The sequence below is a fragment of the Mastigoproctus giganteus genome, chromosome 10 (genome assembly GCF_048544385.1).
Source record: "Mastigoproctus giganteus isolate SK-2022 chromosome 10, ASM4854438v1, whole genome shotgun sequence".
In the NCBI taxonomy this organism is placed as follows: domain Eukaryota; kingdom Metazoa; phylum Arthropoda; class Arachnida; order Uropygi; family Thelyphonidae; genus Mastigoproctus; species Mastigoproctus giganteus.
The window spans coordinates 55,788,804-55,816,481 of NC_143584.1; the positions used below are offsets into that span (position 1 = coordinate 55,788,804).

General features: G+C 38.2%; 1 protein-coding gene across 2 annotated transcripts in view; it reads right to left on the reverse strand.

Annotated features, from left to right (window-relative positions):
* The window catches only part of Spt5 (Transcription elongation factor subunit Spt5), a 457,857-nt gene that overhangs the window by 125,277 nt on the left and 304,902 nt on the right, over positions 1-27,678 (reverse strand). For both annotated transcript variants that reach the window (XM_090382503.1, XM_090382504.1), the window contains exon 19: positions 19,624-19,819. In XM_090382503.1, the coding sequence (XP_090238629.1) occupies positions 19,624-19,819 (196 nt within the window). The remainder of the gene's footprint in view (positions 1-19,623; positions 19,820-27,678) is intronic.

Sequence of the window (27,678 nt, forward strand, 5' to 3'; positions counted from 1 at the left end):
ACACACAAGTAAGGCTCTTGTGGATTTATTGGATGATTGTTTTCTACATCAGCATGTTCGGGAGGCAACTAGAGGGAGTAATACTCTTGATTGGATTATCTGTAGTGATTCTTCATGCTGTTGTTGTTATGGAGGCTTAATGGCACATAAGCTTCTATGGCTATAATGTGCCTATTCACTTATTATTTTAAGAGATGAGGAATTTCCATAAAATCAAAAGAAAATTTGAAATCAGAAATTATTAAAAAGTCCAGTTTGCTTGAGGAAGTCAAAATATTCAGAAATATTTGCCTTATCACCAATGAGATTTTCAAGAGTTATTGGTTTACGATTATTTATCAGTGAGATCAAGGAGTAGTAGGGGCAGTAGTAGGGGCAGCCAGTGAGAATATGTCTAACAGTCAAATTGTTAGAGCAATGTGTACACCGTGGTGGATCACCTCCTGTGAGTAAATAAAGATGTGTCAGATGAGTATGACCTATTCTTGCCCTTGAAAGGACTACTTCTTCTCGTCTCGATGTACGGACACTGGAACGCCAAATTTTCGGATCTTGTTTAAACTGAAAGAGTTTATTATTAGTCTGAGAGTGCCAGAGTGCTGTCCATTGTGATAGGCAAGCAGCATGAACGGTTAGTACACAATCTGATGCCGGAACAGGCATATTGGTTAAATCTAAGGTAGTTGGATTTTTTGCAGCTTTATCGGCCAATTCATTGCCTAAAATACCGGAATGGGCTGGAATCCAACAAAAAGCAACCAGTTGGTGACGTTTTTTGATTTGTAGTAACAAGCTTCTGATTTCATCTAGAACAGGGTGAACTTTATCTTCGGAATTACTTAGTGACATGATTGAGCTGAGGGAATCAGTATAAATAACAGATTTTAAAGAACAGTCAGAATAGAGATTTTCTAAAGCAAGTTTTATTGCATACAATTCAGCAGAAAATTTACTAAAATCTGATGGAAGGGATACTGATACAACTGTATTTGGAAACACTGCAGCTGCTCCAACATTTGAATTAGATTTAGAGCCATCTGTATAAATTTGGTAGAAATCAATATATCTTTGAATGTGAACATCATGAATTTGTTTGATGTTTGTTGCTTGCAGTGTATTCTTTCTCCATTGGCAGAGGTAAGTGTCACATGTTGGAAGAGGAGGAGGAGCCCATGGTGGTTGAGTAAAGGTTGGTATCTGCTGTACTTTCCGGATGGAAATATTCCAAATCTGTGCAAGTTTAACTATGCCGGGTTTGTTTCTGTATAGGTTTTCTAACAGTGGGTTTAAAAGGTATGACTGAACGGGATGAGAGGCACAACTTTGTATCTTGACAGCATATTTCAATAACAGTGTTTTCCTGCGTAAAGTTAGTGGGGGCTCGTGAGCTTCTATGTAGAGACTATGTGCTGGCGACGTTCTGAATGCACCAATTGCAATTCTCAAAGCACTGTGTTGAATAGGATCAAGCCAGCGTAATGCACTCTTTCTGGCAGAATCATAAATTGGAGCACCATAATCGAGACGGGATCTGATTAATGCCTTGTACAACTGAAGCAGGGAGGTACGATCTGCACCCCACGTTCGGGCGAATAAAGCTCTGAGTATGTTTATTTTTTTCAGACAGGAAGTCCGTACATTTTTAATATGATCTAGGAAATTTAATTTGTGGTCAAGGATTAATGTAGAGATCTGATGTTATTGGCAGAGGTAAGGATCCTAGAAATCTGATGTTAGTAGCGATTGGGATGGAGACATTGGAAATTTGAAGTTCAGGATCCGGATGAAGTTTTCGTTGTCTGCAAAAATGGATTGCAGTTGTTTTCTGCTGAGAGAGTCGGTAGCCGTTGAGGCTGGCCCACTGTTGTATTTTATTTAGTGTAATTTGAAGCTGTCTTTCAATAGATGTCATGTTTTGGAAATGGCAGGAGATGGAAAGGTCATCTGCATATAGATAAGTCTCAATTGTGTTTGGAAGCTGTTTGGTGATGGAATCAATTCTAATAGCAAAAAGTGTGGCACTCAATACTGATCCCTGTGGAACACCTTCTTCCTGAATGAAAGTTGAAGAGAGGGCATGTTGGTATCGAACTTGAAATGATCTAGTATGTAGAAAATTCTTAATAAATATAGGAAGGTTGCCAAGTAGTCCGAGAAAGTAAAGATCACTAAGTATACCATGCCTCCAGGTGGTATCAAATGCCTTCTCTATGTCTATTGAAACCATTACTAGATGTTCAGGTTTGACAAAAGCATTACGGATGGCAAATTCAGCCTTGACCATAAGGTCTAAGCATGACCTGTTTTGACGAAAGCCATATTGACTATGGCTCATTAGCTCTTCCGACTCAATGATCCAGACAAGTCTTCTGTGGATAATTTTCTCAAGGATTTTACTGAGGCAGCTTGAGAGAGATATGGGTCTATAGCTATAGGGGTTGGATGGATCTTTTCCAGGTTTTAGGAAAGCCAAAACTGTAGAGTGATGCCAAGAAACTGGAAAAACATTTTCTAAAAATATACGATTGTAAAAGACTAGGAGGAGGCACAAAGCTTTGTCATTAAGATGTTGTAGCATGACATAATAAATCCCACCTGGTCCAGCAGCACCATTGCGGGCTGTTCTAATGACATGTAACAGTTCAGAATATTGCAGAGGTTTATTATATGGGAGAAGGCTTGAAGTTTCAAAATTAATACCATGCTTTTCTTTAGTGTTTTTAATTCTTTGAAATGAGGTAGTATAGGCTGATGTTGCTGAGATTTTTGCAAAAATATTGCCCAAAGCATTGGCTATATCTACAGGATTAGATATATCTTTCCTATTCCAGGAGAGGATTGGAGAAGGTATGGTAGGAAACTTACCAGACAGCTGTCTAATTCTTTTCCATATTATTTTGGGATCAGTATTTCTGTGAAAACTGGATGCAAAACGGGTCCAGGATTCTTTCTTTGCTTGCTTTTGTATAAAGCGTGCTTTTGCCCTTAATTTCTTATAATTAATGAGATTGACTTGCTTGGGCACTGCCGAAACAAATTCCAGGCTTTATTTTTTGCTCTCTTTGCTGTGGTGCATTTGTCATTCCACCAGTAATTATAATGCTTTCCGCCCGGGGGATTTGATAGTGGTATTGTGTTTTTAGCCACATTTAGAAGACGCGACGTGATGTATTCTGTCACATTACCAATATGCTGGAGGCGGATTTTTTCCTCATCAAGGTCGATTGATGACTAAAATTTTGCCCAATCTGCTCGGACAAATTTCCACTTTCTGCAGGGTTGAAATGAAGGAGTCTTTGCTTTCAGAAAGTTGCATACTATTGGGAAGTGGTCACTGCCCATGGGATCGTTTATTACATACCACTCTATGGTTGGGACTAGTACTGGTGAACAGATTGAGAGATCTATTGCTGAGGTGTGTCCTGCTGGGAGCTGTACGTGTGTCGGTGCACCTGTATTGAATACAGTGAGATTTAGTGCCTCCAAAAAACTTTCAATCAGTCGACCTCGCCTATCCAATTTAGGAGAGCCCCATAATGGGTGGTGCCCGTTAAAGTCCCCTAATATACAGAGAGGTGGAGGTATCTGTATAAAGAGGTCTTCAAGATCTTTTAAAGAGTAAGTACAGTTTGGTGGTAGATAGATTGAGACTAGTATTATTGTACCATGGAGAGTAATACGAAGAGCAACAGCTTCTATTTCAGTTTGGAGTGGGATATGTTTAGATGGGATCTTTGAATTTACTAGGATTGCCACACTACCATGGGCAGCGTTAGCAGTATTTCGATCTCTTCGATAAATACAATAGTTCTTTATCGAAGGAGAAATTTTTGTGGTTAGATAAGTTTCCTGTAAACAAAAGGCAACCAGAGAATATTGGTTAATTAGGTATTGAATATTATCTGTGTTGGAACGAAAGCCTCTGCAATTCCATTGTAAGATGTTGTGGTTCATTTTGGTTTAGTTGAGGATGAATCATCTGACTGTTTTTTGTTTGAAGAGGATTTTTTTTCGGTCTTTTTTTGGGAAAGTAGGGCGTCCGGTATCCATCGTGTCATTTGCGTGAAGTTCTAGTATAGGTTCTTCATGATCTGTGTTTACATCTACTTCCATACTACTGGCTGATGATTCAGGTTTATTGTTGTCTTTAGTAGTTTTTAGTTTTTCTTTGTTATGCGGGACTGTCCGAGTCTCAATTGGGAATTTTTCTGTGTCATTTGAGACTGTCACAGTATCATTTGGGATACTAATTGGGGTGTTGGTGGCATTGCTGGTTTTCGTTTTAGAATTTTCTTTTCCTGTGGTTGATATGGTTGCTTTAACCCAGTTAGCTAGCGAGACGTTGGGCGGTATCGACACATCTGTTTGAATTGCAGTTGTATGAAAACTTCGGGTTCGAGAGGCATAAGATGGACTTGGCATGGTCAGCATTATTTGTCTGCGTGCCTCTGGATGACTTTATGTTCTACTTTGTATTTTTGGATATTCCTACCTGTTTTCCACATTTCACATGTTTTAGAAACGCGGGGTGATTGCCTTTGCAGTTGGGGCAGATGGGAATTGCGGCTGGACAATCTGCCTGCGTATGATCCTTTGCTCCACAAATAGGACAGATGGCGTCACCTCTGCATGCCTGCTGTGAATGGCCATATTTCTGGCATTTAAAACAGCGAAGAGGATTTGGGATGTATGGACGAATTCGGCAGTTTAAATATCCAGCTTTTACTGAGGATGGCAAATCAGGAGTACTAAAAGTTAAAATGATGGAACGAGTTGGAATGAGATTTCCATCTTTTTTTGTCATTATTCTTTTAGCGCTGATTACCTTTTGATTGCTAAGTTCTTGTACTAATTCATCCTCAGACACAGTAATTAAGTCCCATTCTGTGATGACACCTTTTGATGAATTTAAGGTATTGTGGGGAGTAACAGATACTGGCAACCCACCAAATGTCGTTGTCTTTAATAGCCACTCCGAATGTTTGGTGGTGGCTGTTTCAATCAGGAGATCTCCGGATTGTAGTCGCTTTACCATTTTTGGTGATCCTGCAATAGATTCTAGATGTCTTTGAATCACGAACGGAGATAACTTACCCACAGGCTGGGTAGACAGAGAGTGTATCACCAAAAAATTGGGAATGTCTGAACAGTGTGTTTCTGTTCGAAGCCTTTTGGGTTGGCTATTTTCCTTGTCTTCATGACAATATTCTTGCCTTGAGCTTGAAGGCTCTAAGGGTGGAAAATTTGTAGAATCCATGATGGCTCCTTTTGGCCCTGGGGGATTATCTTTTCCACCCAGGTTACCGGCCCCGCCATGGGGAAGCAGGAGCAGTGCCACAAGGTGACCAAGCAGCTGAGTTAGTAATTAGTATTTATAGAAAAAAACAGAAAGGTGGATTCCCTTTCTGGGCCTTTCCCTACTTCTTGTAGAGCGAAAGTGCTACTCTGATATATAAAGAAAATCAAGAAAACGGTTTTTGTAACAAAAAATAGAATCTGTTTGTTCAAATACTCTTTGCAGAAATCGCTTTTAGAAATGCACTAGAAATCGCTTGGCCACGGAACGCTTGGCACCCGGGGCCGATTCTTCATGCATTAAGAATCTGCAGATAAAGGAACCACTAGGTGGTAGTGATCACAGTGTGCTGAAGTGGAATTTACTCAAAGAGGTAACTACCATCAGGGGTAAAGGGAAGGGTTTTTGCTTTCATAAAGACGACTACGGTGGTCTGAGACAGAATTTAAATTCTATACAGTGGGACCAACTGATGATGTTACCAACAGCAAATTCAAAATGGGAAGCAACTAGAAACTTATCTTGGAAGCTACTAGGCTTTACATACCAACTGAGAAATATTGTTCAAGGTTTAGGCCTAAACGGATGTCAGCAATACCATCCATTTAGGTCTAAATGGATGGTGTTGCTCAAAACATCAAAGGCAGGTACCGTTGGGAGATCAGAGACGTGGTGTCACACAGATATAAGGAATGAAGAACTGGAATTTGGGAGTTCTATACAGTGGGATCAACTGATTATAGTTGACTTCATTGGTGCTGATCCCTTCACCGCTTCTTGTATTCTGTCTGTGTCCTTTATTATTGTGTTCACTCTTGGCACTGGCAAATCTAAATTCCGGGTGATACTTGTTAATGTTTGACCATTTTCATACATCATCATTACTGTAAACCCCCGCTATTCGCGGTTTCGCGTATTTAATATAAAATGAAACCTAAAAAATGTGAATTTTAAAGCGCCGTGAATATTTTCCGCCATAAAAAAACATGGGCGTGGCTAAAATTATCTTTCCCAGTCAAAACAGGGCTCAGTGGGTGGGGGGAAAGGGGTGACAAAATCGTGAGCGTGAATGTTTCTCGCTAATCCTTGTTCAATATGTGTTATGCGCTTGTTATGGAAGGTTTCGTCGTTTGCTTTTAATTTATATGCTTATAAATTGAATAAATTTATCAATTTATAAATTAATATGTTTACAAAAGTGATAAATCTACCGTTCTGCGGTGTAAAACAGACTTTTTCGAGTGTGTCAACGGAAGAAAGTGACTTTATTGTGGACAAGTTCTTTCTAACCCCTACAAAAATATGACTACGAATAACAAGAGAAATGTGAAAATATCAAAGAAGGTGATGACATTAGCGAATAAAATTGAGTTATTAGATAAAATTTCTAATGGTGAAAGTGTCTCCTCAGTGGCAAAACATTATAAAATCAATGAGTCAACGGTACAATCAATCAAAAAATCGGAAGAAAAAATCCGCCGTAGTGTCCGTGAAAACGCGCTAATTGCTTCAAAAACTTGCTCTGTAACTCGTGATGTTAAATTAGAAAAAATGGAAAAAACTTTAAATCTGTGGATAGAAGACCGAACTCAAAATAAAATTCCGTTAAATTCACTAATCATTCGTGAAAACGCAAAACTCCTTATCAACACTTTAGCGAAACTGGTGATAGCACTGGCGGGATAGGTCTTTTATCTAGCAAAGACGCTGGTTTGAAAGATTTGTTTGAAATTTCTAATAAATATTACATTTAATATTAAATTGTTTCTTATTTTCATTTGGATGCCATATGCTTGCAATTCACTATGTACTGTCTATGTACATAGTCATATTATGAAGGTACATATAACATATATATAGACAAAATTTTAGACTAGTTTTTCTTATACATTTCATACTTTGGAACGGAACCCCTTTATTACTATGGGAGCCATAACTCAGTATTCGCGTTTTCGCTATTCGCGGCATTTCTCAGGAACGTAACCCCCGCGAATAGCGGGGGTTTACTGTATTTTAATTTTCTGGTCTAAATCGATTGCTTTCCTTTTCTTGGTAGACTTACTAGTACCGCTGTCCGTCTCATATTTTTAAAACAATACCATTACTGACTTAAACATATGAGGCTTGGCACAATGATAACAGTTAAAAATGAAATTTTCTGTAAAGAACTTACCAGGGTTAAGGGGAAAACACACTATTAGCTTGGGGGGATACAAGGACTAATAGTTTAATAGCAGCCGTAGGCAGAGGTGAAGGCAATGATTCTTGCACAACTTCTATTAGAATAAGTAGCGACCTGGAGCGAGGGGTGTTGGGGTTTCTGGGGCGGATGGCAATCATCCTGAAATAGGTGGGTATATGGGATATGTTAGGGTAACTAGGAATAGGAGCATGTATACCAATGCTAGAAGTATAGTAAATAAATTTGATGAATTTGAAGTGTTGGTCAAGACATCAAAGGCGGATATTGTTGGGATAGCAGAGACGTGGTGTCACTGCTATCACAGATATAAGGAATGCAGAACTAGAATTTGGCGAGTACAATGTGTACAGAAAGGATAGACAGGATAGAAAGGGAGGAGGTGTTATGCTGTTAATTAAGAAAAACATAAAATCAAAAGTGCACCCAGTTGATATAGATGATCAGTGCAGAGTCAGTTTGGTGTGACATAAGCACTGCGAAATCAAAAACAAAAAGAGTAGGAGTGTGTTATAGGCCTAATGACTCGAATGAGTACAATGAACAATTATACAGAGAAATAGAGTGGACCAGTAAATCAGAATGTCTTATAATGGGGGATTTTAACTTCCCAGATATTGACTGGAACTTGTGGGTTTGTCACTCACACACTAGTCAGACTTTTGTGGATTTATTGGATGATTGTTTTCTGCAGCATCATCTTCGAAAGGCAACCAGAGAGAGTAATACTTTTGATCTGGTTATCAGCAGTGATCATTCGTGTATTAAGAATTTGCAGACAAAGGAACCACTAGGTGGCAGTGATCATAGTGTACTGATGTGGGATTTACTTAGATATAATTACCATCAGGAGTAAAGGAAAGGGTTTTTGCTTCCGTAAAGGTGAGTACAGTGGTCTCAGAAGGTTTTTAAGTTCTGTACAGTGGGATAAACTGACGATGTTACCAACAGTAAATTCTAAGTGGGAAGCATTCAAGGAATTAATCGTGGATGCTACTAAAAGTTTCATACCTATTAAGAAAAATTGTTCAAAGTTTAGGCCTAAATGGTTATCTAATGAACTAATGATGTGTGTAATCAGGTCACAAAAGAGGTTAGGCAGGCGAAGGCAGATTACGAGAAATCCTTGGCAAAAGATGCTAAGAAAAACAGCAAGGATTTCTTTACTTATATAAACTCTAAAAGGAAGGGGATGAATCTGATTGGTCCACTTGACATCGATGGTTCGACTGTTGATGATCCTGTTCAGATAGCAAACAAACTGAATGAGTATTTTGCATCTACATTCACACGTGAGGAGTTATTAAGGTTTGAAAATGGCAGAAGGTTATCAAATGGTAGCAGGATACTTAATGATTTTGTAATAAATGAGAGCAAAGTGGAGGAAAAATTGTTTAAGTTAAACATAAGAAAAGCACCTGGGGTGGATGGGATCTATCCAGTTATATTAAAGGAGGTGGAAAAGCAACTAAGCAAACCCCACTGACTGGAAATGTGAAAATGTATCCCCAATTCACAAAGGGGGATCGAAGGGTGACACGAGTAATTACAGACCAGTTATTTTAACTTCTGTTCCGGGTAAAATAATGGCGTCGCTGGTTAAAGATGCATTGCAGGATCAGCTAGACAAGACTGCAGCAATAATTCAGACACAGCATGGGTTTGTTAAGGGAAAGTCTTGTCTGACAAATTTGATAGGATATTATGATGTGGTTACAAAGGAACTGGATGCAAAAAATAATTTTGATATATATTTGGATTTCAGGAAAGCTTTTGACACAGTTGTGCATGAAAGAGTATTGTGCAAATTGGAGCAGAATGGTATTAAGGGTAAGTTGCTACAATGGATAAAAGGATGGTTAAGTGGGAGAACACAGAGGGTGGTAATCAATGGGTGCTGCTCTTCGTGGACTAATGTTATTAGTGGAGTCCCACAGGGTTTGGTGTTGGGTCCACTGTTGTTTTGTATATTTATCAATGATATTGATGAAGGTATATCAGGCTTAGTGTCGAAGTTTGCAGATGATACAAAGGTTGGCAGGGTTGTTAATGACAGTAATGGCAACTGAAGTTTAACCTTGACAAATGCAAAGTACTGCATATGGGAAGAAGTAACCCCAGAGAAACGTACCAACTGTGTGATACTACACTTAAGGTAGTAGAAAATGAAAAAGACCTGGGAGTAATTGTGCAGGCAGATAAGTTTTCTGAGCAATGCAGAGAGGCTGCCAGGGCAGGCCATGGGGTTTTGTCAATGATATATAGGAATTTTGCTAGCAGGGAAAAGGAGGTGATTATCACTCTGTATAAGGCAATGGTCAGCCACACCTTGAGTACTGCATACAGGTCTGGAGGCCTCATTTTAGGAAGGATGTAGATTTACTTGAGCGTGTACAGAGAAGGGCAACAAGATTGGTGAGGGGAATGAAGGGATCCTCTTACCAAGAGAGGCTTAAGTTCTGCAAATTGCAGTGGCTAGAGACTAGGCACCTGCGCGGTGATCTGATTGAGGTGTATAAGGCCTTGAATGGGTTGAGCATGCTGAATTCTGATGGGATCCTTCCACTCATTCAGATTACGAACCTAAGGGGGCATAAATTCAAATTAAGAAAAGACAGATGTAGAATAGATGTGCGGAAATTTGCCTTTAGCCAGCGGGTGGTTAATTGCTGGAACAACCTTCCATCTGTCGTTGTGGAAGTTGATAGGTTAAATAAATTTAAGGAGGAACTGGACAGGCATTTGGAGGGAATGGTGTGATTTTTTTTTTTTTTGGCTGATGCTGCATAAGCTCATACACATGCCACCACTACTACTGCTACTACTCCCTCATGCAAGCTCACTTTTACTAAAACACATTTCTGAAGGTCACTACCATAAAACAATAAAAACAATTTGCAGTTTCCGGTTTATTGAGCTTTTCTGCAATCTATTATAAACGGGGTAAACTCGATCTTATTGCATTTGCAAAAATACTGATAGTTGGAATTCTGTGGGTTTTTACATTATTGTGAAATGTTTCCCCCTTCACCGAAATCTTCAGTCATAAAAAACAAAAAGTTTCAGAACCTTCTGTTCATTCTTATCTTTTGAGCTTTGTAAACTTGTTCCTCCATGTCTCACTTGTGCAATTTGTGCTTGCTGTGTTCGTCTTTATTGCTTCCTTATTTTTTTTTACTGTTTTAAATTTTACAATCCTAAAAAAAAAAAAAAAAAGTCTGAAAAAAAATTTATGTAAGTCCGAATTTATGTAACTCGGGCTTACATAAGTCAGGGACTTACTGTATAGAAAAGGCATGCAGCAGAGACAGAGATTAGAGAAACTTTGTAGAGATGGATGTTTGATTAAATTGACTTCCATCATTTTGATGGAGTCTAGAAGAAGTTTTGGTGCATAGTCCCAGATGTAAGAACAATATTCCATGGTGATGATGGGAAGGGATTTTAGCTGTTTAGAATAAAAGTAATGCAGAGAGCAAAAAAGAAAACTTAGTTTTTGGATGTAGTGGAAAACACATTTTTGATGTCATTAGGCCAAGGGAGATGCAGTAATCCTTAACAGAGACATGTGATCCTGTCTAGAGATGAGCGTCATCGAATATAAGTACACGAGAAGTGGATTTTTGCAAGATATAAGACAGGACAATCTGTTTCTTCAAGGCAGGATTTCTTAAGCTAGAAGGTGGAATTTATCTGCAAAACTATGGATAGGATTTCCAGTCAGTGGATGAATGTCATTAATATACAAGAAAGAAAAGAATGGGAGAAAAATCTCAACCTTGGGGAACACCCAAGATTACTGGAAACAGAAGACAGAGAGCACAAAGTGGCCAACAAATCGTACAAAAACAGTTTAAAACTGTTTACAACAAATTGTAAAAAACAAGCAAGTTGCTGCTCTTCGTCGACTAAAGTTATTGATGAAGTCCCCCAAGGTTCTGTGTTGGGCCAATCAGTTTTCTATATTTATCTGTATTATTGATGAAGGCTGCTTATTGTCCAAGCTTGCAGATGATAGAAAGGTTGTCAGGGTGGTTAATGACAGGAATGATGGTATGCTACTGCAAGAGGATCTAGAAAAGTTAGGTAAATGGAATTAGAAGTGGCAACTGAAGTTTAACCTTGACAAATGTGAAGTACTCTATATGAGTAGCAGTACTACACTCAGTGTAGTACTGCTACTCATATAGAGTACTTCACACTCAGTGTAGTCGAAAATGAAAAAAGACCTGGGGTAATTATGCAGTCAGATATGAAGTTCTCTGAACAATGCAGATAGACTGCCAGGACAGCTCATGGGATGAGGAGGTCATTATCCATTTCATAAGGCAGTGGTCAGGCCACTGCCTTATGAAAGGCCACTGCCTTCTTGAGTACTACATACAAGTCTGGAAGCCTCATTTTAGAAAGAATGAAGAGCTGCTAGAACAAGTACAGAGAAGGGAAACAAGGTTGGTTAGGGGAACAAAGGGGTGCTCTTACCAGAAAAGGTGTCAGTGCTGCCAATTGCAGCATTTGGAGCTTAGGCACCTGCAAGGTGATCTGATTGAGGTGTTTAAGTCTTTAAGCTCAATGTTGATAGGATTCTGCCTCTTTCTCACACTACACACAAAGGGGGGGGGGGGGGGCAAAAAAATTCAAACTGAAGGACAGTTCAGAATTGGTGTACTGAAGTTTGTGTTTAGCCAGTGGGTGTTTGATTGCTGGAACAAACTTCCATCTGTTGTTGTGGAAGTCGATAGCTTAAGTATATTCAAGAAAGTAGTCAAATTATTGGAGGGAATGAATAGGTGAAATGTGAAGTGGTTTTAGTTTTTTTTTTGTTTTTTTTTGCTGATGTGTATAAGCTTGCTCTCTTACATGATTTGTCACTACCAATGCTAATGTTAAAAGTGTATGCGCAGAGTTAGAATGGTAAAAATGAATACAAATATATTTAGAATTTATTACAAATTTCAAAGACATCAATTTGTCCATCTTCATCAAATCAAAATAGTTAATTGTTTACCACAATTGTAGTAAATCTGGGAGTTATAATTTTCAGTTTACTTTTCTAGATTGCTAATTTCTTATAGTAAACATACAGTTGTATTGAGGTACTTTTACAAAGAAACCAATTTATAGTACTATAGAAGATATACAGATTACATATGTTCAAAGTCTCCTATGTACACATGAACAATCAATAAAAGCAATGTCATATTCACCTCTATTTAGTATTAGTAATGGCCGCATGGTGCAAGAAAGCCTATGGCTTATGCTGCACCAGCCAAAAAAAAAAAAAAAAAAAACCCACACCCCCCGAACAAAACAATGATAAAAACAAAAAAAAATAAAATAAAATAAATAATAATAATTAATAAAAAAAAAAAAAGAGGAAATTAAACCTATCATCCTATCCGTTTCCCTTGCCCGAAAGTACTATCCAGATGACCTTTGAATTTCCCCAAACTGTCGGCCTCTACCACCCATGAAGGCAACTTATTCCAGTAATTTATAACTCGTTGGCTAAAATAAAATTTCCTGCAGTCCAATCTAAACATTTCCCCTGTAATTTATGTCCCCTAGTTCTAGCAACATTTACAATCTTGAAAATTTCGTCCTCATTCATTTTACTGATGCCTCTCAGAGCCTTAAACACCTCAATCAAATCTCCTCTAAGGTGTCTAGTTTCCAAACTCTGCAACCCACATATTCGAAGTCTTTCTTCATAAGGACGCCCTTTTGCCGATCTCACCAGGCGAGTTACCCGTCTTTGCACCCTTTCAAGAAGCTCGATGTCTTTCTTTAGGTGCGGTCTCCATACTTGAACACAGTATTCCAAGTGTGGTCTAACATAAGCCTTATATAATAGGATTATCATGTCCCTATCTCTACTTGCAAAAGTTCGATAGATCATCGATAGGATACCATGGGCCTTCCTTGCAGCCTGTTTACAATGCTCAGAGAATTTCATGTCTGACCGTATCGTAACACCCAAGTCCCTTTCCTCCAGTACTGGGTTTAGTTGAACTCCACCAAGTGAATAAGTTATTTTAGGATTACTGTGTCCCAGGTGTAATACCTTACACTTTGTTGGATTAAAGCATAGCTGCCATTTTTCTGACCATTCCTGAAGTCTATCTAGGTCTCTCTGAAGAAGCTTAGCTTGACAGTGATCATTAACTACTCTACCAATTTTAACATCATCTGCAAATTTAGACATCACACCCTCTATCCCTTCATCAATGTCGTTTATGAAAATTAAAGAACAACAGTGGCCCTAATACTGATCCTTGGGGAACCCCACTTCTTACATCAACCCAATCTGAGGAATAGCCATTTATCACAACCCTCTGCCTCCTGCCCTGAAGCCATCCTTCTATCCATCTAAGGATTTTCCCAGTGATTCCAACCTGTTACAGCTTATAAAGCAACCACTCATGTGGGACCAAGTCAAAACCTTTGCTGAAATCAAAATAAACAATGTCGAAATTATTTCCTAAATCCAGCTCGTGAGTGACCCTTTCGAAATAGCGAACCAGATTTGTTAAACATGATTTTCCCTTTACAAAACCATGCTGAGTATACTCGAGAATTTCAATTCGATCCAAATGATCCTGAATTCCACCCTTGTTCATTGCCTCCACGATTTTCCCTACTACTGAAGTCAGACTGACAGGTCGATAATTTCCAACTTCACTTTTAGAGCCACCCTTATGTATGGGAAATACATTTGCACTTTTCCAATCCAAGGCAATCTCCCCAGAGTCTAGCGATGCTCGCATAATTAGCCTCAATGGTTCAATGCACTTGCTTGCCGCCTCCCTTAAGATTATAGGGTATATTCCATCAGCTCCAGGAGCCTTACTGGTCTGTAGGCTTGAAAGTTTTTTCATTAAATAATCTTGCGAAATTTCAATATCATTAATTACATATTTTTTAACTTCGCTCCCACAATTTCCCATTGCCACAAAAGGTTTTTCATTTATAAATATCGATGCAAAATAACTGTTGAGTTCATCTGCAACGGCAGCTGGTGTATTTAGTACTATCCCCTTTCCCTTACGTAAAGGTCCGATCTGGTTTGTCCTGCTCTTCTTGGCATTTACATATGTGAAGAATTCTTTATCCCCCCTCTTTGCTCTGTTTGCTAGTGATTTCTCATAAACTGCCTTTGCCTGTCGAACCTTTTCTGTGGCTCTATTACACATCACCTTGTAGCTGTTATAGGCTTCAGTACTTTTTACTGCTCTGTAACCTTTCCATGCCACCTTTTTCTGCTCAAGTAATGTGGCAACTTCACTATTCATCCAACTTGGAACTCTCCTGGTGGAGTATTTTTTTAATGGTAAATACACATTCAAGGCATCTGTGATTAATGTTTTAAAAGCATACCACAGTTCAATTGTATTCATTCTCTGTGCAATATATACCCAGTTAATAGAGGCCATGTAGCACCTTAAGGCATCGTAATTTCCTTTTCTGAAATTAAAACCCATTCCTTTGCTTTTTACTACTGCTACCTTTCTCATCATCATCCACCGTAGAAACTCTGTGATCACTTCCTGCTACTGGTTCCTCTACTGTCATCTGATTCATGTTATGTCATCTGATTCATGGGTGATGATGAGGTCTAGGATATTCTTTTCTCTAGTACTTTCCCTGACATGTTGATACAAATAACAGTCATCTAGTTGAATTAAAAATTTTGTTCCCCATGTCGAGTTTCCTTCCCATTTACTCCAATCAATTAGAGGCAAATTGAAATCACCCATAATAAGGCATTGACGCTTACTTGCCCATTCCATTTGCATGTAGAGGCTTTTGTCATAATCTTCACAATCACCTGGTCTGTAGATTACTCCTACTCGCATTATACCTTTTGTTTCCAGCTATCTCACACCATACAGACTCTATACTAGCATGTGAAATGTCCGAATCCGGGAAAGCTATCGTCGCACTCAGGCTGCTTCTGATAAGAAGCATTACCCCACCACCCCTTCTATCTACCCTATCCTTCCTAAATACATTATACAAGCCGTACTTAAACTCATCATCCCCAATTTCCGGGTGGCACCACGTCTCTGTAAGCCCTATTATGTCCGCATTATTTGTTTTAACCAGCAGTTCGAATTCGTTCATTTTATTGACGACACTTCTAACGTCACTGTATAAACAATTAAGATTTAACAACCCTTGAAGTTTTTTAGGCTCTCTTCCCTGATATTAGCTACCCGCTCACGTGAAAAGTTTCTGCCCCCAGAACATCTAGATAATACGTCCAGTTGGGGTAACAGATAAGAACTCTTAAGGTATGTGCAAGAGTTACTTTGACCAATAAAACTATGAATAGGATGTCTTGACAATAAGTAAGGTCATACACCAACCATTAATTGAAATAGCTCTTTGCTGTGACTAGAATTTACAAATTAAAATAACGTATTTACAATAAAATTTAATGTATAACTACTATGATACACTATACAAGGATTAAAACTGTAATAAAATCATTGTGATAAAATTAAAATTACCTAAAATAAACTGGATTAAAAGCGATAAAACCTGTAGCTTTTGGAAGCATCAGCTTCCTCGACAATAATAAATCTTCTGGCAACACTTCCTTATATATAACAGGCTCACGGTATTTCACCACATGGTTCCATCGGCACGTGGTCAGAACTGGAAGCGGAAATATCTCGGGAACATGCAGAGCAAATCCATTCATCCGTACTTAGGTTACTATATAAACAATTAAGATTTACCGTTCTTGTATATTTAACAACCCTAACACAACCTTTGAAGTTTTTTAGGCTCTCTTCCCTGATATTAGCTACCCGCTCACGTGAAACGTTTCTGCCCCCCAGAACATCTAGATAATACCTCCAGTTGGGGTAACAGATAAGAACTCTTAAGGTATGTGCAAGAGTTACTTTGACCAATATTATCAGATAAATGCATGTCAGTATTACCCACATCCCCCCTAACTAGCAGTTTTCCTGAACCTTTAAGGTATCCTCAATAATACTGGCAAAAACATTTGCACTACCTTTGTTTAAGTGTATCCCGTCTCTACAAAACAAATTCCTTCTACCTACAAGTGTGGGCCATGCTGATAGAAATTTCCCCCCTAAAGCCTTGCAGATTCCTTAACATATAATGTTAAGGAATCTGCAAGGCTCTTAATATATAATCCCTGGCAAACCATAAGATGGAAGCTTGTACACCGAAGACGGTATAATAGTAGCTGTTTTAGCCACTACCATAAACAAGTATGTGGTAGTGTTCATGTGGTAGTTTTGGGTTCATGACTTACTATATAAGGATGCGCAATATACTTCCTACTTCTTTATGGTTTACTCTGCATTATAACAAAAATGTTAGAATGTAATCTTTTAAAATAAACAGTAGAAATAATTTAATTAAAAAAGCACACAGTGATTCTGAATACAGCTTTTACCATAATAAACCAGGGTGTAAGATGATAAAGACCATTTAAAAAAGAAGAAAAGTATTATAGAATAGAATGTGGAAATAGTCCCTCTCGTACAAAATTCAACAGTCATAGGTGTCATTCTTAAATGCCTATTTCCATGCCAGTATGAAAAAAGTGACTAAGCGTCTATCCAGCATAAACATTGCAGCAATCTCAAACTGCAATTACCCTGACACATCTGAAACCAAAGGTAACCTCTCCAAAGAAAGAAAAATGAATGCCAGCCATAATAATGCATTGATGTGACCTTGCAAGAATGAAGTTTCTATACCAATAATGTTTGAAACTCATAAGGACAATCTCAAATTCAAGAGTGCTTGCAGCAAAACCAAAATGGAAAGTGAAATTGAGAACCCCATTTTCTCCTTCAGGATAAGTTATGTAGCGACAGTTGAAACAAAATTATTAAACAAAACTATTAGTGTCACCACGATCAACCTGTAGAATATCAACTGGTAAGAATAGTAACATGGAAGTTGGATTAGGTTCTTGGTACTATTGCAAGTATCCTACAAGAAATCCATGCTGAATAATGCAGCAACTTTCCTGGCTTCACTGCTGACACAAAACAAAATGCAACTGCTCAAAGAGTATTGAATGGAAGGCAGTTCAGAAGAACTGGTGTGTACTACCACTGATCTGTACATGCATTACATTTAACTTTGGATAAAAGCATAAAAGTGGGAAAAAAAAAAAAAAAAAAAAAAAAATATATATATATATATATATATATATATATATAAAAACAACATTGATAACATCTGTCAAATTAAAAATCTTTGGTATTATTTCCAAAGTAAAGCAAAAATTTAGTCTTAAGATATAACACAGAGAGGTGTTATTATAAAATTACTGAACTGCTTATAGTACTGCTTCTATTTAAAGTTTATAGGAATGACGATATTGCACTGGGTTCTTTCATTTCTGTCTGAAATTTAATATAGTCAGTCCTTGTATAACCATGTGTTTACATTACACGAATTCGATCATACATGATTTATAAATAGGGGAACGATATTGTATGCAACACAAACCGAATTCGCTTATGCACGATTTGCCTTTGTGTTTACAAGAAATGGCAGTCGAACACTGAATCACCCCAACTGAACGCAACACTATAGGAACGAAGAGAAGATTCTGAAAATGTATTTATGTTTTCATATCAGTGAATGGGAAACACATTTCACTATAATAACGTAAAAACTCACAATTCCAGCTATCGGTATTATCGCAAATGCAATTAGATTGCATTTGCCATCAGTTTATAACAGATTTCACCAGCAGAAACGCAAATGGAAATGGTTTTTTCGTTTTATGGTAATAACCCCCAGAAATGTGCTTTAGTAAAATGTGAGGTGTTAATAGTGTGTCGCTGCCTTTACGGTGTTGTTTATTCAGTTGCTACATGCACGCATCTTTGTTTATGTGTATCAAGTGTGCCTCCTCATTTTGTAATTGTGCTTTATTCCCTAAAGATGAGTAAAATACTCAAAAGGTGTGAAAAGGAAAAATTTGGTGAAGACACTATATATTCAGAGAGAAAAAGAAAAGCAAAATTTTCAGGTGGTAGATGACTTTCATCAACCGGTGAAATACCACCACTTTGCTTATTGGAGGCTTCAAGTGGTGAAACCCCATGTTTAGTCTCTAGAGCAAAGTTTCCGGCATACCCCCCCCCCCCATACTTCTTCTTCAACCCATGCACGGTACTAAGTACTATAGGTTTTGATACCTTTCGTGTTTGGGGTTTTCATATAAAAAAAAAAAAAAATCAATAGACAGAGGCGGCGGACTGGGTGAAATATCCTTCCCTGTGAAAATTTGTAGTGGCCTCATACTAGTGTTTATGGCCAAAATCACACTGGCCTCCGGCCCATCGGGGGTTTCCCCGGTAAGGCTCATGGCCAGTCCGCTTCTTTCGATAGAGAAAAAATATGAAATTGTGAAACACTGAGCAAAATGAAAGACCATGTGATATTGCACGTGCTACAGGCGTAAATGAGGCAAAGCCGAGAATTAGAAAGAATGCAGATAAAATAAAAACAACTTTCATAGCAGGAACAACTCAAAGTGTAACAAAATCCATTAGTTCAAGACACAAAGAATTGGAAGAGATGGAACGTCTGTTTGGATAGAAGGTCAAACAAAGAACAGCAGGTCAAACAAAGAACAAGTTTGCTTACGATACAAGCAAAAGCATTAACAATATTTTATTACGTAATAGTCTTAAAAACATAATTACGTATTTTATTACAATTATTTATTGTGGTTGGTAATGTTTTGGTTACAAATGTGTGTTCAATCTTGGGTGATCGACACCTAAACCTATTTTTCCTATAGGGTCTGTTATTTTTATTGCACTATTTTGCATTGCATGAGGGTTTCTAGGAACACAACTATCGTGCTATACGAGGACTGACTGTATTTAGCTTGGCAAATTTTAGTATAGCCAAGTGAAACTCTTAGTGTTATACTAAAACTTCAACAGATTCTCTTAAATATAAGGCTTTATATTTAAGAGAATATTTTATTTTAAAATTAGACTGTCTAATTCTAACATATCCAAAATTTTCTACAAAATTTTGCACTTTCTTAAATTATTTTGCAAGTTCTTTATTGAAAATCAGAAAATCTGCAAAATCAGTAATTTACCTTTGTAGGGGCCTTGAGTGATTTTAATGGTCTGCCCAATAAGTTCATTGTCTCTCCTACCACGGCCTCGACCTGCTCCTCCACCTCCTCCAGTCCCGCTCACAAAGCCTGGACTCCTGCCTCCTGAGGGATGCATAGGACTGGATATACGTGGAGACATTGGGCTAAATCCTCCAATTGCAGGTCCAGTGGAAGGCTGGAATATATAAATTGCTGAAATCAAGATTGAAATTCTTGCACACAACTCTAGCAACTGATTTAGTATATGGTTCTCTATACAATAAAATTCATTTGAGATCTCTCTCTCTCGATTCTTTAGTTTTTAAAAAAAAAGGAAGGGTGTATATGTTGTATTAGCTGAGAAACCGGATAATTTACAATTAATGTATCTGCCATAGCTGTCGGTTCTGAAATTATTACTTTTGTAATGCAAGAGAATGCTTAGGAATTTTGAACCTTTGTCAATAATTGTATATATTTTGTCCTAAATAGTTTTCATGCTACCTGACAGGTGACTGTGGAGGTAAAAATAGCCAATGATTTTTTATTATTATTATTGTTTTATTTAATTTTTGCATTTAACACATCTGGAACAGATTTATAAATAGAATTAAGTTTTGAGCCTTCCACTGCACTCACCCTTCAGTAGTTGATCATCCTCTTCTTTCAAGCTTTGGCTCTAAGCATTCTTTGGTGAAGCAAAAGATGTGTCTGGGCCTTTCAGATCACATTTAATTCTGCACATATGGTATGGTTTCTTGTATTAGCTTCTGAGATACTATACTAAATATGACTACATTAATCCTTAATCTACACATTAAATGTGTGTGTGTGGTACATATAGAAGTAATATATGGGAGGAAAAAAAAAAATTGCATTGCGTTCGAAATACAGTGATGTTTGTAGCTGTTGTATGCAGGGAACTTCTTACAAGATTGGATGCAACAGTCTTTTTTTTCCTTTTGTGGTTAGTTTATTGTATCATTTTAGTGATATTTAACACTTTTCTGACCTCGGCACAGTCAGGTAGTGCTAGTCTAATTTATATTTTGGCTTATAACTTTGGCTGAATTTGCTTCATACTTAATATTTTTCAAAATTTTTAAATACACATTCCTTCCACTTTTCAATTTCTACTTCTGACTTCATTATTCATTTTTGTTTCTTTGCTCATTTTCTGCTTTTTTTTTTTTTTTTTTTTTGTTTCTTATTGCTTTTATATATTATGCAACGTGTTGTTGGATTTTGCTTATGCAGCCACTTACGACGTTTGCAGTCATCTCTTTCTTTATTTTTACTATTAAACATTTTATTTTTACAGTTTTATACAGTAACTCCCTGACTTACGTAAGGGTTGCATTCCGCGGATTGCTATGTAACTCGGATTTTATGTAAGTCGGAATTTCCCACATGCTTGTGTAGCACGTGCAACTGGGCTCACTGAATTGACTGAATCAAAAAAGAAATGTTTGATGAACATGTGAATAGAACTATTTATTGTATTTATTCAATTTTTATCTCACGTGCAGTAAAAATTACAAAAGTGTGCAATTTAAAAAAATTTCAAAATTATAAAATTACAAAAAAGAGAGGCAGGCATAACGTCAGTAAGTTTAACCTCTCAAGCATCGTTGTCAGCTGATAAGCATGCCACTGTGGAGATATAGAAGGAGTCGGCCGCTCAACCTTACGAAAGAACATAATATTAATGGATGTCTGGACGGTGGCTTTTTTCTTTTCATCGTAGATTTCTTTGTAGCAAGTAGGCATATCATTCACCCCTCTGTTAACTTTCAAGAATCGTTTGTTGTCAGGATGCATCTTCTCAAACCTTGCCATTGACGATGCAATTTCACGAAATGCCACTGCTATCTCTCTGGGATGAAGCGTCTCGGCTCCTCATTTGGTTCATCTTGAGCCTCGTCAGCATTTTTTCTTTCACTATCGCTGCCTGCAAGTCAGAAATCATCTAGATGCTTCGAATGCCCAGGAGCATTATCTAATAGAAGCAAAACCTTGAAAGGAACACTGTTGTCTTTACAAAATTTTTCAACCTCGGGAATGAATAAGCATTTAAACTAATCTTCAAAGGGAGATGGTGGTTTTAATCTGTAATCTAACGCTGCATTAGCCCCAAGCAAGATCGTGGCCCTATCTTTTGATGCCTCCAAACCCGGCATTGTATTTTCCTCTTTGGCAATGAATGTTCGACCCGGCATTTTTTTCCAATACAGAGCAGTCTCGTCAACGTTAAAAATTTTCTGCATTGAATGGCAGCCTTCATCAACAATTCCAAAACATTACAAAAATTTCTCTGTGACTTCACCGCATATTTTAACGTTGTGGAAATCAGTGTGATGCTTGAACCTATTAAACCACCCGTTGCTTGCCACTAACTTGGGTTGGGGTTCGCCGTACTTATCCTTAATATCTTTATAAATACTTGTTGATTTTGCTTGAATGGTCATTAGACTCAGGGGCACTCACTTCTGAATCTGATTTTTCATTCATATTATTAACAGCTGTCCCATGTTCGATATAGCACCTGACTGCTATTTTGTGATCACTGTTGTTCTCAAGTGCATTGATCCTTTGACATGTTCTTTTATACACGCACTGCCCCTTAAAATAGTATTTACTGTTGAAGCAGTAAGACTTAATTCCGAGCAGTAGACGACAAACTTTGTCCTGCTTTGTACTTCTTAATCATTTTCATCTCCATTTCTAAATCACTTTTGTTTCGTTTCCGGGCACTACCACCACTTTCACTTTTCGTTGGTCGCGTTCCCTTCACCATTGTAATACATAAATAGGAACGAAGAGAAGTTTCTGAAAATTTGTTTTTTACATGATTGATGATTTCAGTGAAGGGGAACACATTTCACCATAATAACATAAAAAACCACATAATTGCAGTTATCGGTATTAATGCAAATGCAATAAGATCGAGTTTACTACCCGTTTATAAAAGATTGTGCTGACGGAAAAGCCCAATACAACAGAAAGTGCAAATTGTTTTTATTGTTTTTTGGTTGCGACCTCCACAGAAACGTGATTTAGAAAAATATCACAAAGGCGTTCAAAATTGATGCTTATAACAGAACATATGATAACTATGGAAGTGTAGTGCAATTTCCATTATAAATATGACCTTTTAGAGAGATAATTAGCTTAGTAATATAGTGATATTTTCAACTTCCAAGGGCATGGAACAAATTAAAAAAAAAAAAAACAAAAAAAAAAAAAAAAAACACAATGCGTTATTGGGTTCACATTATGACATTTTCAGGATACCTACATTTATTCCTACAGGATGAAAAATACATTTCCATGATTTTTTTAAGTTTGCACCTGCTGGCTAAAATTTATGTAAAGTCGAATTTCCATAAGTCGAGGAGTTCCTGTACACAGGGTGTCTCCAAAATATTGGTACAAACGTTTAGGGGAGGTAGGTAACATCTAAAGGAATGTGAATTGCATAGGAACCCATAACCGGAGCAGTCACAGGAATGTAGTAGCAGAGGCACAAGAAGCAGAAATGACACAAGGCAGTAATTAGTGGCAAACATTTATCTGACATAATATTAACAATGCAGTACGAGATGGATGCATTTCATGATGTTACAACAGATGCTCGAAGGGTCCACCATGAGACGCGATGCATGTGTGACACCGACGCAGCATGGATTGGGGGACACGGTCGAACACACCTGGAGTTTCTTTGACGGTACAGCAGTGCAGACGAGTCTTGCCACGAGATCCATTTCCGTCTCCACAGGTGATTCATACACGATAGATTTGAGGACCCCCCCCCAGAGAAAGAAATCAAGGCTCGATAAATCAGGTGAGCAGGAGGGCCAGGCAACGGGCCCACCACGGCCAATCCATTGACACCCAAAATGCCTGTTCACAAACACACCTTACATAATGGGCAGGCGCCCTGTCATGTTGAAACCAAATGTTGCATCTCACATCTACTGGAACATTGTCAAGTAACCGTGGTAGAACTTGTTCACGAAAAATCCAATATTTAGCGGAGTTCATGCGGGATGGTAACAGGTATGGGCCGACTAAGCAGTCACCGACCATACCTGCCCACACATTTATTGCGAAGCGATGTTGTGCCACACAGGTTGGCGTGAGCCCACATATGAGCATTGTGCTGATTGAATAAGCCTTCCCGAGTGAAATAAGCCTCATCTGTGAACAAAACATAGGCTGGAAGATTCAAGTCTTGAACACTTTCTTGGAGAAACCACTGCACAAAAGCCACACGTGCAGGATGATCTCGGGGGAGCAGTAACTGAACCCTTTGAAGATGAAAGGGGTGTAAAGAGTCATCGTGTCAGACACGCTGTACACTGGAACAAGACACTCCTAAGGCAGAGGCAGAGGCACATGTACTGGTAGTAGGATTATTCTGGACGGCATTCAGCACACTTTCTTCCATGGCAGGAGTTTGCGTCGAACGTGGTCTGCCCGCACTACTCCTGTTACCTCTAAATAACCCATAATCGCACAAATTTTGATGCACACACGCAAACAAACGGTGGTCCGGTAAATGTCTGTCTGGGAAGCATTCTCCATAAATTCATTGAGTGGCTTGTCCATTTCCCTCTGCTAATCCATACACTAGGTGCATGTCTGCCAGCTCACAGTTCGTATATCGATGTATGCTCTTCGTCCAACGAGTACAGCTTGAATGAGTAAACCAGAAATTTTCCCTCTCGCGAACTGGATAGCGCCATGTACCGACTTACGGTGATGTTTCCGGTTATGGGTTCCTATGCGATTCACATTCCTTTAGATGTTACCTATCTCCCCTAAACGTTTGTACCAATATTTTTGAGACACCCTGTGTATATATATATATATGTACGTGTGTGTGTGTGTGTGTGTTCATCATAGATAGATAGATATATATTATACTATCCAAAATTATATTATTTGTTATACAACCTCAAAACTGATTTTACCTTAGTACATATTGATCATTACAGAAACAGAGAACCCATTATCACTGTTTTTTCTTTTCAATTTCAAATTATAGGTATACAACAATAAGTTTTGTATATTATATTATCATTTGTATACATATATAAAATAATTTGCCTATGTGTTTTCTGTAGATCTAAGCATTCTGTTAATGTAATTCTCTTACTATGATCTTACCCATTAAATAAAAATACAATATATATATAGAATAAAAGAATAATAGTATTAAGAAGCTAAGTAATCACAGAGGGAAGATAACGTTGATTATTGATCAGGGGCACTGCATTAGCAAAAAAGCCATAATGTGTGTGTGTGTGTGTATATATATATATATATATAGTATGTAGAAAGTGTGAAGAAGATTTTTGTTTAATCCTATTGAATCTACGGTATACACGAGAAATGAATTCGACGAGAAGGATAAGAAATGTAGCTATATATGTCAGGATGAAGTGACCAAGTAAGATATATGAAAAAGGGGCCCATAGTTGGCAAAAACTTAAAATAAGAAATGAAAAGGCAACCCAAAATAAGACTACATTGCAGTATTTTTCACAATTTCAGTGTCCTCATCAGAGGCCATCCACCGAAATTATGAGAAAGACGCTTCTGTATGGTATGGTGCACGTGTGCTGTAGACACATGTTAAGAACAAAATTAGAAAATTTCCAGCAAGAGTGTGTGTGTGTGCACACACACACACAGTGTTTCAAAAATGATGGTCAATAATTTAAAGGTGAAAAGTAGAAACTAAAATAAGCAAAAAGATCCCAGTGAACATTGAGCCGCAAATGAACCGTTTGAGATAATGCACATATTCTGTTAAGATCCGCCACTGACTAAGGGAGCACTCTGGGAGGGTAGTCTCTATTGCTGAGACCTTGTACACGCTGGATATGGTAGGGGTACAGTAATTGGCATTGTAAAATTCGCCACACACTGCTACGACTCAGTACACGCTCTTGCAGAGCAACCCTGTCGAAATTCCTGGATTTTTTTTTTATTCTTTCTAACACCCTTTCCTCAACATCAGGTGTTATGCTTCTGGACCTACCCGATCGTATTCCATGTGCAAGACACCCATGTCGTTTAAGGCGTTGATGAACCCTGATGGACGTGTACTCTCTAGTGCACTGCTTTACCATGCATAAAGTGCATGTTTGCATACTCTTCGTTGCCTTAACCTCTTTCCTTAAGGACCCATGTTTACTAGGCCTTTTTTTGCCTATTGTAGTCTGTACAAGTCACCTTTAAATTATTGACCATCACTTTTGAAATACTGTGTGTGTGTGTGTGTGTGTGTGTGTGTGTGTGTGTGTGTGTGTGTGTGTGTGTGTGTGTGTAAGGATCCAAGATTCCCTCTTACTCTGATGTCAAAGTGACTATCTTTGACAAGTACTAGTCATTGAGAGAGGGGGAAAGGGAGAGAATGAGCATAACCTAACCTAAACAAACAAGTCAGTGGTGGATCCCAACTAGAAATGTGCAATATCATCTCGAAAACGATTCACTTAAGGACCCATGTTTACTAGGCCTTTTTTTTTTTGCATATTGTAGTCTGTACAAGTCACCTTTAAATTATTGACCATCACTTTTGAAATACTGTGTGTGTGTGTGTGTGTGTGTGTGTGTGTGTGTGTGTGTGTGTGTGTGTGTGTGTGTGTGTGTGTGTGTGTAAGGATCCAAGATTCCCTCTTACTCTGATGTCAAAGTTCTGTCCACAAGACCAATCTGGGATAAGAGGGTGGTACAGGAGACGCTGACAGATGAGGTCATGAACAAAATAACTTCTTGCCTTAAAGTGACTGAACTCGAAATGGAAAGTAATCAGCCTCATAAGTTAAGACTAAAGTGGTGGTGGTGTTTGAGCCTGATTGTGAAGTCACTAAGGAACATCTTATGGACCAGTTGTGGATGAGCAACCTAAAGGACTTATTCTATTATTCAGGTGGTGGCCAGGAATAACGCTAGAAATAGACAGACGTTTAACTTTGTGGTACGGTGTCCTGGTACAATGAGGAAAATCTTTATGACTAGGGCAAGGGTCTAAGTTGATTGGTACTTGCATAGGGTGCAGACCTCCTGGTCCCTACACAATGTTAGCTGCATGACCTTTGGCCACATAGTGCAGTATTGTAAGAATGATGTCTCTTGTGGGCACTGCAGAGGGTAAAAAAGAGGTAGAGATCACTCTTATAAGGAGAGTCAAAAACTAAATGTTCCTCCTAGTTGTGTGAACTGCTGGAGGAGGAATCTCCCCTTGGAGCATGTACTGTTAGCAGATTATGTCCTGACTTTGATTGTGCACTTCATACCATTCATAAGAACTACGAGTAGAAGTACTCATTCCGTCACTCTAAAGGTGAAGTGACCCAGTGGTCCACCTAGAAGAGGCTAAATGCAATGATTGACACATTTGATGCTGATAGGGTGTCCATGATGGTGTCGCTCAAGCAGATAAGAGCTTGCTTTGAGGAGTCCATAAAACCCAGGTCTGGGCTGATTGACATCTCTCAGGACTTAACAGGTTGAGTGTCTAATGCAGTGGTGCGCGACCCCCAGAGGGGTCACGGAAAATTTGAAATAAATTTATTTTTGTGTACATAAAAGCTAAAAACCTGTTGTTAAAACTACTTTTTCAATACTGTAGGTGTGGAGACCTTGCTATTCGAATTAAGTCTGAGATATGAATGAACCCTACTGCCCACCATGCTTTAATTTGTTCACCGGCTATGGACACACAAAAAGCAGCTGACTAGTGCGACTTCTCAGTATGTATTGATACTTCTACTCAATTAATCCCTTACAGTAATTCCTTTAGCTGTTAATTCATGCTTCCTTCAGGAGAAATTCTCAAATTGCCTGTACTGCATTGCCTAAAAGTCAGAGGTACGAATGTGCAGGATCAGTAATTATGCATAGCAAGTGTGTCACACGCAGGCACGGTGCTAGGGTTTTTTGGCACCCTTAGACAGAAATGTATTTGGTGCCCTTGAGATACTTTTATTAAATATTATTATAATAAAAATTTTGAATTTTGGCACCCCCAGACGTTGGCGC